General features: G+C 42.4%; 1 protein-coding gene across 1 annotated transcript in view; it reads right to left on the reverse strand.

Moving 5' to 3' along the window:
• Positions 1-1,133: 1,133 nt before the first annotated feature.
• GAP43 (growth associated protein 43) overlaps positions 1,134-13,590 on the reverse strand; it is a 52,750-nt gene continuing 40,293 nt past the window's right edge. The window contains exon 3 of the mRNA XM_079974177.1: positions 1,134-1,963. Within this exon, the coding sequence (XP_079830303.1) occupies positions 1,875-1,963 (89 nt within the window). The 3' untranslated portion in view covers positions 1,134-1,874. The remainder of the gene's footprint in view (positions 1,964-13,590) is intronic.

Below are 13,590 nucleotides of genomic sequence, written 5' to 3' on the forward strand. Positions count from 1 at the left end.
TGGAGATAAACTTTCGATCCAAAGCAATGTTTCAAGATGAAGCTGGAAAGCTAAGAGTTTTGGAGTGACGCAGTCAGGAAAAAATGCCGTTCGCCATTTTGTGAGGCATTGTGGGAGCTCTTGGGTCTGGGAGGAGAAAGAGAGAAATAGAGTTGTTTACATATTGTGAATCAACTCCTCGGTGGGACTTAAGAGCGACAAATGCCAAAATTTACGATGGATAAAGTGATGTTATCTACGAAGGAGATATATGGAAACCATCTGGACTTAGTGGAGGAACGGGAAATCCACACAGGATTATTACACTTGCTATCGGCTTAAGGAGACTAACAGAAGAGATCGTAAAGGAAAAAGAGAAATTATACGAACAAGATATGATGTGGCAACACCAAGATAAGACTGGATAGAATTATGAACTTTGTTTGGACTGATTGGGACTGATTTGGACATTAACGCAGTAATAAGAAGATGATCTGAATTCCCCTTTGGATCTTGAAGTATGGGTTCCCCCAACAAAATTTAAAAATTTGGCTTTGTAATTCGGAATTTATATGATGTGATTTAATTTGATGTGATTGAGGAATGTAAACAAGAATGTAAACAAGATGATAAATTGCTGGGAAAAGGTTATAATGATGTAAGTGGGAGTGGGAGACGTGAGGGAGTCCAAAGAAGTTTTGAAAAAATGTGTTATGATTCATGTTATATTGTTTATCATTTTTGCATTTTGTATTTATTTAAAAAATTTCAATAAATATTTATTAAAAAATAATAATAATTTGATGTGATTGGCAAGTTAATAAAAATTATTTAAAAAAAAAGAAAAAAGAAAAACTATGCAGTATGTGATGCTACATGTATCTTGTTATGTCAGAACGGATGAACCTATGTGCCGTAGTAATTTCAGTCTACTATGTGCATCAAAAAACTCATCCTTAATTGGTGTATGTCAGACTGAAAATTGCACTTCTGTGGCCATTCTTACATATGCTGCTCCTTAGAAAAGTTCTCTACATAAAAATTGAAGCATGTCTGGTATACTGATAACCACCTGAATGAATTTCTATCCACAAAACACACAAGATCCACTGAAATATAATGTGCTACAGAAATGCATCACAGTGATACCATCATAATTATTCTCCTTTATTGTCATTCTGCAGTTTGAAAAAGGAGCCGGGAGTCACAAGTAACGCTAATTGGCACATTTGCTTTATTTTATTTTATTATTTTTTAAAAACAAACCGGGGTTGTATTCTCATTCTGTGTTTTCCTTTTTCTTTTTTCTTTTTTTCTTTTTTCTTTTTTTGCTTTGTTTGTTTTGCCTCCTTTAGTTCATTCCACCATCATCATCATCATCACATTGAAAAGGGGAGAAAAGAAAAGAAAAATGTTCATTCTCTTTTTTGTTTTTGTTTTTTCCTTTCCTTAACTCACTCAATAGGTTTGGACTCCTCAGATGAACGTAACATTGCGCACACACTTGGAACAGAGAGAGAGAGAAAGAGAGAGAGAGAGAGAGAGAGAGCACTCGTGGTGGGCAGACAAACACACGCACGCGCAGATCAAACAATTCTGATACAGTGCAAGAATTTTCCCAAAATGATTGGATCATCATTACCAAAAAACTCGCCATAACAACACCAAGAAACAAAATGTTTAAGCCACACTGTTTGACTGGGATTTTTCCTGCTTTTTTTTTTTTCTTTAAATGTTTGCCACACAGAGAGAAAAAGGGTTAAGGGGGGGCGCAGAGGGGACAAGGAAGACAGACAGACTCAGCCCAAGGGCGAGCGGGAGAGGGTGAGGGAGGGAGGGGAGATACGGGGAAAGAGGAAGGGAGCACAGGGCAACAGGGAGTCATTTCTTAATGTTCAGGCATTTTCTTGGTCCGCCTTGCTCTCGTCTTCTTTCGCTTCTTCCTGCTGGGCACTTTCAGAAGGTTTGGTTTCTTCTACAGCATCTGAAAGGTATACAAACGCAAAGTTGTAAATCCAACCTCGATTCACACATTGACACTTGTGGAAAAATTAGGTTGAGCGCCATATTTTGGTGTTCAAGTGAATGACCATGAAGCTAGGAAGAGGGTTGGCATAATGCCCCCCTCCCCATGTGAAGACTCCATTTCAGACCTGAGCAGGGAAAGTTCCAAAGATGGCTTCTAAGCACATTTGGCTGAACATGTGCTATCAGGGTTCTAAGCATATTGAGCCCCCTCTTCTGATTGCATGGAGGACTCCAGTTGAGCTCTGCAACTCTGGAAATAGGGCTTTCATGTGCATCTCATCCCCTCTCCACTTTAAGCCTCTACATGTTCACTTGAATGGCTGACTGAGGCACACATTACTTGTTCTTGTTATAAAGGAACTTCAATACACTAATTCTATGCAGGTTAGAAAGCTCCTGGGCCTAGCTGTTGCGTGTTTGTGTGTGTATGGATTTAGAAATTGTGTAGACCAATAGTCTTAGAAATTGGCAATGCGGACTTAGCTCTGTACACACGAAGACAACAGCTTCATGTTGAATTGGCAACGTAGAATCCTTTTGCTTTGTAACTTGACGTGGCACCAGTTTCTGAATTTATAGGAAGTGAGCAAGACCAAGTGCCATATTATTATTATTTGTTAAATTTGTCTACTGTCCTTCACCCGAAGATCGCAAAATGGTTCACAACATAAAAATGCAAAATGAGAACACAAAATACATAATAAAAACAGACCAATAACCCACTTCCACAAACACATTTAAAAGGCCACAGTATTTTAAAGTAACATTTCCCCTTCTTGTAGAGGTGGGAAGAGCCAAAGGAAAAAAAATAAAAAATTAAAAATGGGTGGAGCGATGCATCTAAATGTTATCTTTGTACAGCAGGCTAGTTTCTACACACCTTTACACACCTGTCTCTTTCTTCTGCATCCAGGCATGCAAGAGGTATTATTAGAGTTCAATGACACATTCAAAGAGGTGTCTGAAGTGAAGGGGGTGGCTTGGGAAGAACCCCACTTTGGTGCCCCCATATCTCCTACACGTCCTAGTCTCATGCCTTGCTGACTTCTTTATCCTTTCTAGGCATAGTTATGGGAGAAATGGAGATTCCAACAGAAGCTGATGACTGAATGAAACTGGGAGTGATAGTTACACTGAATTAATTAATTACACTGAGCAAAATTAAATAGAGCAGGGGAGGGGGCATGGCAGGAGGGATTGGATACAGAGGGCATTCACAGTATAATAAAAAAAAGCTATTACTATTGGGTCACCTCTAAAGACCAAAATAATAATGGAAGCAACTGCAGATTAAAAAAAAAACTAGAAAGTGATCTGGGTGTCAGAAACATCTAGTCAGAAGAGATCAGGTTTGTAAGATTGAAGTGAGAAAAAGCCAGGTTTCCCTGAACCAAAGCAAAGGGGCATTACTTGCACTGGTGCCATTGACAGTTCTTCAAAAGTAACTTTGGCCTTTGGGAAATCCCTTCATTTTGGCATGCAGGACTTTTTCATGTCAGTTCACCTGGGAACATGGGACTTTTAATAGAAAAAAATTATTGGGTTTTAGTTGAAAATGCATAGAATTACAATTTGGTGGGCAAATGTCCTTGCACATTCAGGGAAAATGGACTTCCTCCTCTGTCGGTCTGCCTCTAATAGCCCTTCCACGGAGTTCCTCTTTGTCACTGTTGGAAACAGCACGCTGCAATACATGGACCATTGTCTGATCCAGGAGAGTTCATCTTATCCCTTTGTGGTTTAATAACACTGCTTCCCAAACCATGGTTTGTGGAAGAATTGTAAATGATGGGCACTCTGGATTAGCTTTCATTCCCAACAATGCAGTAATCTACATTTACTTTCAATACCCACTTCTGCCTTCCCACCCATTCCCAGTTCGAGCAATCTCAACATTTTCTCTCTGCACCAAGGAACAACTTGATAGGTGATTAACACAGAGTTTACTTTTTCTAGTGCATGGAGATTCCAATAACCAATGCTCTTCTTTCACCTGGGAATCACCAGCACTCTTCTGTACCATACTACAGTAAACAAAGAGGCCTTCAGCAGATAAGGCAAAATTCTGCTGGCACAGCTTCTTAAGAACCTTGCCTCTTGGTGCACTTTGTAGTTCCTTGAAAGGACAAGGATGATGTGCACATTCATTTATCAGGAAATGAATGAGTGCTGTGAATAAATACAAACTTGGTTTCTATAAAACTGAGTCAGGCGGAGGGGGGCACCAGTTCCAACTGAGGGCTCCATTCCCAGCTGTCTCCATCTCCACTATGTGCTAATGGCCTGTAGGCTGAGCGCCAAGTCCTTCTGCTGCCCTACATAGGTGAAATTAGGTTGAGTGGATTTCTGGGTAAAAGACAGTCTCTTGGGATCTGCCCAGCCCTCTTTGACTTGCCAGGATTAATTAAACTGAAGCAGACAATAGCACATTGCCACTGATCTTACTTTCTTTTTGTGGCTGGTGGCTTATGGTTTTGTTTTTATATCTGTGGGATCTTTAAATGATCAACCACAGTGCCAGTAGAAATAAATTATATCAGCACTCTAGATTCCTTCCAACAGCCTCAGAGGATTTGTCCTTCATGGTTTTCATATTTATTGTTGACACTGCTCACTCGGAAACAGCCATTACAATTCCCTTGGCACTCAACATCAACCACTTGATTGGCTTGCATCCACCTTGACCTTTGCTCTGACCATTAGGAAAGTAGAACAGTGCTTTTATCCCTGGATCTAAGGCACAGCAACTTGGAAGTCAATTGAACTTCATTTTCTTAGAGGCAAGATTTCCATTAGAAAATCTGTGGGCCAAATCTAGCCACATTCCATCAGGTGAGCATTCATCTATTTCTAGCCTTGTATTTGCCTAGGACTAGTAAAGCTAATGGCTGCATTCACATGTAACGTTAAACTATGGTTTAGCATTATGTTGATGAACCTCCCAAGAGCCCAAGTGAAGTGTCAGGCAGGTGTATTCCCCCTTCCCATCCCATGCATCCCGGAAGACTTCTCCTAGTTTAGTTTAACTTTCCAAGAGCCAACTTAGCATTACAATCCAGGAATCCTGGTTTGCTTTAAAAAATGGCTAGTTAAACAAGCCAACTTCATAGCCCATGGTTTGAAAAATATTTGCTTCTAGGAACTATCTTTTGTTTGGTGAATTACGACTGTAGCACATCTAGAAAAGAAGTGGGAAAGCCAAGGCCTTGGAAAGAACCTTAGCCAATGATATTTCTCTCATAACCCAATATGATTTGTTTCTCATGGTAATTAAGAACAAACAGGCTAATGGCTCTGCAAAGTTCAATGGAGCTGCATTAACTAAACACTACGTTCTTAAATGGCCACTGGATATCTGCTTGTGTATACCAAAGTCTACAGAAATAATAATGGCGAGATTTTGTAATGAAAAGCAAGGATGTTTTATGGCATCAACATATTAGATGATTTTTTTCCCTTTAAGAATTGATTAAAATTGGAACTTAATGCTATATTTATGTGTTTTTAGCTTTTTTTATTCTTGTTTTATTCTTCATCACCTTGAAATGATTATATAGCAGGCTACTAATAAATTAATGTCAATAATATATTCATTTTATTTATAAAAGCATTTATATGCCAACATATAATAAAATAGTGGGGTGGGGTCCTCCATCAAGAAAGGAAAGCTATTTCTCCATCAGGAGATATAGCATCTTAGAAAAGTGAAATATTACTGCTCAATAATGGGATTTGGCACACAAATGTCTTGGGTTCAGTCCCAGGATATCTAGTTAAAGGGTCTCAAATAGCGCTCTACAAATTTATTAAATGGCATAACTTTTTTCAGGCATGGCGTGTTCGGGGGGCAGCAATTTTGCATGGCACCGCGCCTGAAAAGAAAACACTTTTTGTGAGGCCTTGATCTCACACAGGTCACGTGACCCAGAAGATGGTGCCCCAGTTTTGGGCCACGTCATGTTGGAGGGTATGTCTTCCAGTGTAGCCCAATGTAGCAGATTATAAGAATTGACATGTGAAGTTATTGGAGCTTGCAACCCTGTGGTCCAAGAATGACAAAAAATGGAAATACACACAGCTTGCCTTGAATGCTACCTGGGCCTCCAGTGACAGAGATGGATCTAGGAGCAACCACAGATTACCTACTTGCTCATTTAAGATGAGTGTGTTTCCTCCAGAACAAGCAAAACACCCAATTTCTGGACATACAAGCAGAACCTCCATCTTGTCAGGATTCAGATTTAATGTTTTTAGGCCTTATCCAGCCCATTACCACCTGCAGGCACTAGTTCAGCACCGACCCAGCTACATCTCTTTCAGATGGAATGGGGATTTGGGCAGAAGGGGCCCTTCAGGTGTGGTGGAGCTGCAACACTAGCTTTCTGGCAGCTGGGTCACTGTTAAGTAAAGCCTGCGTTAATGTTTCTGATCTGGAAACACAGCATAGCCAACATGGCTACTTGCTTGTTGGGAGCAAGGGGAGGGGCAGGGAGGTCAGTGTGGTGCAAATGCACCAGTGGAGCCAATCCATGATTCCTGCGGATGTGTCTGCACTGCACAAATTTCCCACCCACCTCCCTCCTCAAAAGCAGCAGTGGTGCACGTACCAGGAAGGTAGCATTGTGGCTGCACCCGACCCAGAAAGCCACTTCTGGATTTAGCTTCTCCTCTCCAGGAAACATCTCCGGAAAGCCCATCTCACCTGATCCTTCTATAGCTTTCGTTGTGGTCCTATGCACACTTCAGGTGCAGTAAGTCCCATGAAACCCCACAGGACTTACTTCAGAGTGGGCATGTACAGGATTGTGTTGTTCATTATGCAACCAGTATGAAAGAACTGTTGTCTGAATTTGCTTTGCTTCCTCTAACCTCCCAACTCTGTATCATGTCTCTTTGATTAGAAGCTATGGTTATAAAATGCAAGCCACCTTGACAGAAAGGGGGAATAAAAATATATTTTAAAGCAAAGCAAATAAAGAGCTGAAAATAACAGATTCAATAAAACAGGTTGGTTGTCACAGAAGAAATGCATCGTCTTGAACTAATTGTACTTCAGGTGACCAGTATTTTAGGAATTACCTTGTATGCTCCCCCAAAAAATGTATATTATACACACTTTATTCCTTCCTGCCCCGCCCCCCACACAAAAGTGTTCTCTAATGTACCTATTTTCCTCAACCTAACAGAAGAGCAAAAGGGAGGTGGGGAGCTCTTTGTGCTATCCTGAGAGATGCTTGCTGTTTCCTGACCCAATTAAGCACTCTCCAAATCCATCAAAGCAACATCCTCCTGACTTCATTAATCTGAGTAGATGGAGGCTCTGTTTGGTGTTCTTGCACCATCCTTTCCTCTTGCTAAAGCTTGTGGAATAGAAACACCATCGTGTGTGTGTGTGTGTGTGTGTGTGTGTGTGTGTGTGTGGTGTGTGTGTTTGTGTGTGTGTGTGTGTGTGTAGTAAATAGGGAGGAGGAGGGAGGCAACACAGGGCGTGTGCTTTTGTATGTAAGGGGTTGAGAAGGGAAGCGAGAGCACCACAGCTCCATTGCAAGGCATCTCTCACTGTGTCTAGACACCAGCTGCCTGGTCGTCATGGAAACCCTCCAACTTTGGCTGATGGGCAAAAGCAGTAATGTCTCTCCAGAGAAATCACTCAAGGGGGCTGCTGGTGGTGGTGGGAGGGAGGGAGGTGAGAGAGAGAGAGAGTGATGCTCTTTGTGAATGTGATGCCTCAACCCTGTTACGACTGCATTCACAGGAGGAAAGACGAGCTCACCCATTCCTCTCTCCACAGCTACCTTCAGGAGAGAGAGAGAGAGAGAGAGAGAGAGAATATCCTGGGCAGCAGAACAAAATGCCTGAGATACGCCTTGCTGCTCATTTCTCCATCCTTCCCAACTCTCATTCTCTCCCCCCCCCTCTCTTTCTCCCATGCTCACACAGTAACATCAGAGCTTCCTCCACCAGCACAGAAACCTTAATTGTACCTAAAGAAAGACCCCAGGGAGGGGATGGCAGACTGTCAGGTACATTTAGGGCTATTGGGAGGGGAAGGTCTCCCTGTTGAATGCCTGCCTCCCCCTCCCACCACTCACTCTCTCCAGCTCCAGAGGAAATAACACAGCACTCCGCCAACAGCGGTTCTATCATCTTGAAGACACATTTCATCAGTGTGCTTGTTTTATTTCAGTCAGCAGGTAAGGGAGCGCATGGAAGTGCAGGGAGCTGCGAAGAGGCAGCGCAGTATGTGGAGATGGCTCATGAATGAAACCCAAGGATTCACTCACATGCAGGACTTGTAGGTGAAGAATCTCCACTTGGAAGCCCCTGAGCCAGGCAGCTCAGAGGTAAAAGAGAAGAAGTGGTGACTTGGGGGAACGGACAGCACTCTGGCCCAATATCCTCACCCTTCTCCCCTGAGTGTTTCTACCTAATTGCTGACAATAGGAGTTGGATGGTACTTTGAAGATTGTCTGTCTAGTCCAGTGTTTCCCAAACTTGGGTCTCCAGCTGTTTTTGGACTGTAATTCCCATGATCCCTAGCTAGCAAGACTAGTGGTCAGGGATGATGAACTTGTTCAATGCAAGATCTATAAGGCTAGATGGAATAACTATGTCCCTGACAGGCAGCCATCCAGCTTATGCTTAAAAACCTTCAGCTAAGGCAAGTCCACCACTTTCAGAGGCAGCCTGCTCCACTGTTAGGCATGTTTTCCTAATGTTTGTCAGGCCTGGTCCTGATACCGAGTCCTTGATGGACAAATCGGACACTCCACAGGTCAAGGCCAGGTTGTGGATTCCCTTGAAGAGCCCTCCAGTGTGGGATCAGCTGAGGAGCCCTCGGAGCTGTCAGAGGAGGTGGAGTTATTCCATGGTCCATGAAAACACAAGTAACAAAAGCCCCTGGCATAAAAGAGATATCACAGCATGTGTCTATGGTACCCGAGTCATCATGTGGTTTGTGAGTAAGGGGTTATACACATGAGTAAACTACCCCTGAAATTCCTTTACCACTAGCAGCTGGGAATTGGCAGTAGTGGTCTAGGAAGCAATACATCTCTCTAACTCTGGTGGCTTGCTTGACTGTGGAGTCTCCTCGCCTTTGCTTCTGGTACATTTTGTGAACCTTGACCAGAGGCGGTTTTAGAGTAACACAACCAGTGCAGTCACGCTGGGCACCATGCTAAAGGGGGTGCCACAACAATGCTGTAGAACATTGCATGAGAGGCAGGGGGTTCCACATTTTAGCATTGCACAGATCACAGCTAAAATTTGAGATCTGATTCCCCGACTGATTCCCTGTGCTAGATCTTGGCTTGTTAAGACTATGGTACACCCCGAACACTGTTCTTTGGGGCTTTTATCTTTTTTTAAAAAAAAGCTCTGATAGACTGTGGTAATGTGTCATCAACAACAACAAAAAAGAGGGAGGAATCCAGAAAGCAGCAGAACATTTACTGAAAAGTTCAGTCAGAAAAGTTCAGAGGCAAGTGGAATAATTGTTTCAAGAACAGTTTGATTGTCGAAGCATGTGAATTCTAATGAGCATGCCGTCACCCTTCAGTATGTGGTTCACTTTCTGTGGTACAGTCACTTGAGGCATATGTTGTTTTGAGTGTGTCCACAGAGTGCAGGAAACATTAGGGATCTGAAATCTGCCAAGATGGAAATGATTCAAAAGAGGCTTTCTGTGCTAAGTGCTTTTATGTGTGCGGGTGGGTTGGGTTATAGACTTCCGAAGATCTGTTCTCCCAGACAGAAGCACCTGCATGATATTCCTACCAAGTATGGATTCTGACTTTACCATAACTACAGCTGTGAAGTGTTTTTCACAGCTTGAATTTGCAGGCATGGATATGTTTCCAGCTGTGGGTTGACATCTGGCAGCTGGCAAGGAGATGTTGCATATACAAGTGTTTAAAAGCTATTTCTACCCCATGTGGTTGTTCCGCAAAGATTTTTTTTTCCTAGCTGCTTATTTTTAAACTCTCAAATTTGTTCTGGTACTAATGTGAATGCAGTCTCAAGTGATGTACTCCATGAAGGACTGGTCAATGTTTTTACACAGTTGAAGTAGACACAAGTTTACCAAAATGAGACAAAAAGAAATCTTCAATAGCTATGGGATGCTTCCTGCAATATACATTTTATGGGTGTGTGCATGCATAACAGATTTTTTAAAAGTCTTTAATAGTCAGCAGAAGGTGATTAAAGATGGACCACCTAAACTTCATGGAACAAGGTATTCCACAGTTTGAGTTGAGCCAATGAAGAAGCCCTAACTATTATCACAGCCAACTGTGCTTCTATCATAGATGGGACACAAACAAGAGCCTCACTACTAGATTTTAGGTAGCAGGAAGGCATACCCTCCAACATTTCTCTGGTGAAAATTGGGACTTTATTGTTGTTGTTGTTATTGTTGTTGTTGTTGTTGTTGTTGTTATTCCCCACCCATCCAGCTGGGTTGCCCTAGTCCAGGCATGACCAAACTTGGCCCTCCCGATGTTTTGGGACCACAGCTCCCATCATCCCTAGCTAACAGGAACGGTGGTCATGGATGATGGGAATTGTAGCCCCAAAACATTTGGAGGGCCAGGTTTGGCCATGCCTGCCCTAGTCACTCTGGGTGGCTTCCAACATACAAAAACATAATTAAACATTAAAAAACTGCACTATACAGGGCTGCCTACAGTTGTCTTCTAAAGGTTGTATAGCTACTTATCTCCTTAGCTCGGGATGAGAATAGGGATGTTCTAAGGAAAAGATGGACATTCTGGGATCAAATCAGAAACCAGGATGGCTTCTGTAAATTTGGGAATGTCCTTGGAAAACAGGGACACTTAGAGGGTCTGGGAAGGCTGATACAAAAGGAGGCAGTCCTTTATGAATGCTGGACCCAAACAAATAGTTATGATCTTGCCCCGAAATACCACTTCAGTTGTAGTCTTCCAGCTCCATAGTCAAAAAGCAGCATGCCATTTATGAGTCACCTAAGTATGTGTGGCACTCCTTCAGTAGGCCTTAAAATCCTGATTGCTAGGCGTTGCCATGGAAACAAGAGGAGGGGAAGGATTCATGCTATGAGATGGTATTGATCCCTACAAGAGAAAATGACAAAATTGGGATGGGTGTTAAAATGACATCCAGAATCCATTTTTCCATTTTCTGTACAAAAAGAGAGAGATTGTGCCATTGTTACCATTTTAATGTAATTATTAGAGTTCCATCTTGTCTCCTGAATCAAAGATTGCTAGTATAATACTCAAACTAAAGGCAGAAACCATTGGGTACAGGCAGCCCTGTAAGTGGAAGTTTTTAATGTTTGATGTTTTGTTATGTTTTCATATGTGTTGGAAGCCACCCAGAGTGGCTAGGGCTATCCAGCCAGATGTGTGGGGTGTTGTTGTTGTTTTTCCACTGCAATCTTTTTTTCCCCTTTTGTGTACAGGATTTCTATAATAAAAATTACTTGATTGATGAATTCAGTTCGAACATGAGAACTGTTGAAGGTCTCAATGAGTGGAGCAATAGCTGCAGTTCCTTAATTATCAGCAGATGGCACTGTTGCTATTTTCTCACTAAATACTGTGTAATAGGTGCCTAAAATGTTGCTCCAAGGAGCCTACCAGAACATCTGGTTTCTGATGTTCTGAATAACCTATAGCTCTGAGGGTTTTCAAAAGACGGTGCTCTATCACCAATCTATACCTCTCATATAAAGGAGGTGGCCAAGATAACTTTGCCTGTCTCTGCAAATTGGCCAATAATCCAAGTGATAGGCTTGCTTGACCTCCTTTCACCTCAGTGTATATCTACAGATACACACAGACTTGCAATAGCACTAAAACAAGTTTCAGGAAGAGAAGAGTCAACTGGGCCAATCTATTTGAGGTTGTTTTCATAGTTGAGAGGAATAAGGAGGGAGGATAAACAGAGAGATCTCCTTCTGATATGACAAGCTTAATTAAGGGAAGCCCTTGCTAGTTAAAGGTAAAGGGACCCCTGTTAAGTCCAGTTGCTGATGACTATGGGGTTGCAGTGCTCATCTTGCTTTACTGGTCGAGGGAGGCGGCGTTCGTCCACAGACAGCTTCCGGGTCAATGTGGCCAGCATGACTAAGCCGCTTCTGGTGAACCAGAGCAGCACACGGAAATGCCGTTTACCTTCCTGATTTGCACTTTATCTACTTGCACTTTGACGTGCTTTCGAACTGCTAGGCGGGCAGGAGCTGGGACCAAACAATGGGAGCTCACCCTGTCACAGGGATTCGAACTGCCAACCTTCTGATCAGCAACCGCTAGGCTCTGTGGTTTAGTTACTCCTATGTAAAAAGAGCAGTGCATCCCAACCCAGTGGTCCAATACCTTGTCATACAAACTTGCTTTTATCTATACAAAACCTCCACCCACCCACAGAATATTTTCACTGCAGGGGGGAAATGATGTGAAATCAGTACAGTAGTGTTATATCTTCATTTAACTCCCTGTGGTCCAGAAAATTGAAACAAGTGCACAAGATGTTCACAGAATCAAGTTTTCCAAGCATCACTCTAGCAATCTCAGCATGAACTAATAGGTGACTGTGTCGATATGTGTCTGTTTCTTCATTCAAAGACTTGTCCCACTACCTGCTCAAATATTGTATACTGCTGTTTTCCAGACTTTATTCTAGTATTGGTAGCGGTGACTAAACAGATTCTGATAGACCTTTGATAACTGAATGGAATGGAATCAGAAAATGTACAGACACACACCACATGCAGCGATAGGTCTACATTACTTTGGTGCAATCCACTGCTACCGAGCACTGTGTATTGCTACCACAAAGGATAGGCCAGTCATTTGGCTCCTCCACCCCAATACTGCACTGATCTAGAGAAAATGACCCACACAATCAACCATGCCCACATGGCTGGGATATCCACATGCTTCTGGAGTATGGGGAAATGACTTCCATATCTCAGCTGTGTGTAAAGGGAACTACCTTAACATAGGTATGAACTGTCAGAAGTTCCTTTAGAACTACCAAAGCGTTAATGTCAAACCAACACAGTGCTCAGTAACAGAGCCAATAGCATAGTGTGCAATGCTTTGGGAATACTGTGCTCTGCCATGTGTCTTACTGCTCTTGAATGACCAACTCTGGCCAAGAAAGTAACCAAGCATCCATGGCTGTTCCCTACCCTCCCTCCATGAAGTTTTCAGTAATGCCAGAGAAGAAATCACACAACATTCGTGTGCCACCAGAGAGACAGATTGACTATGAGTATCACTCCTTATTAACATAATCAAATAAAAATCCAGTTAGTCCCTGTGTTCCATAGTTTCTAGTTTAACATATTGCAACTGTATCACCTTGGTAGGATGTGTCAGTTAAGGACCATACAACAGATACACCAGACCAGACCTGTGACATGAAGTTAGAAATATTCATGCAAGCATATTAGTTTGTCAAGGATGCAAGCATTATCACTGACTAACATAATTGCTTATGAGGACACAGCATCAGCTACCTCCTCTCACTAATTACCAGCACTCACAGTTAAGATGGCAGAGGTCAAAGTCAGTTGCTTCAGCTCTTAGA

The sequence above is a fragment of the Podarcis cretensis genome, assembly GCF_951804945.1.
Source record: "Podarcis cretensis genome assembly, chromosome: 4".
Taxonomy (NCBI): domain Eukaryota; kingdom Metazoa; phylum Chordata; class Lepidosauria; order Squamata; family Lacertidae; genus Podarcis; species Podarcis cretensis.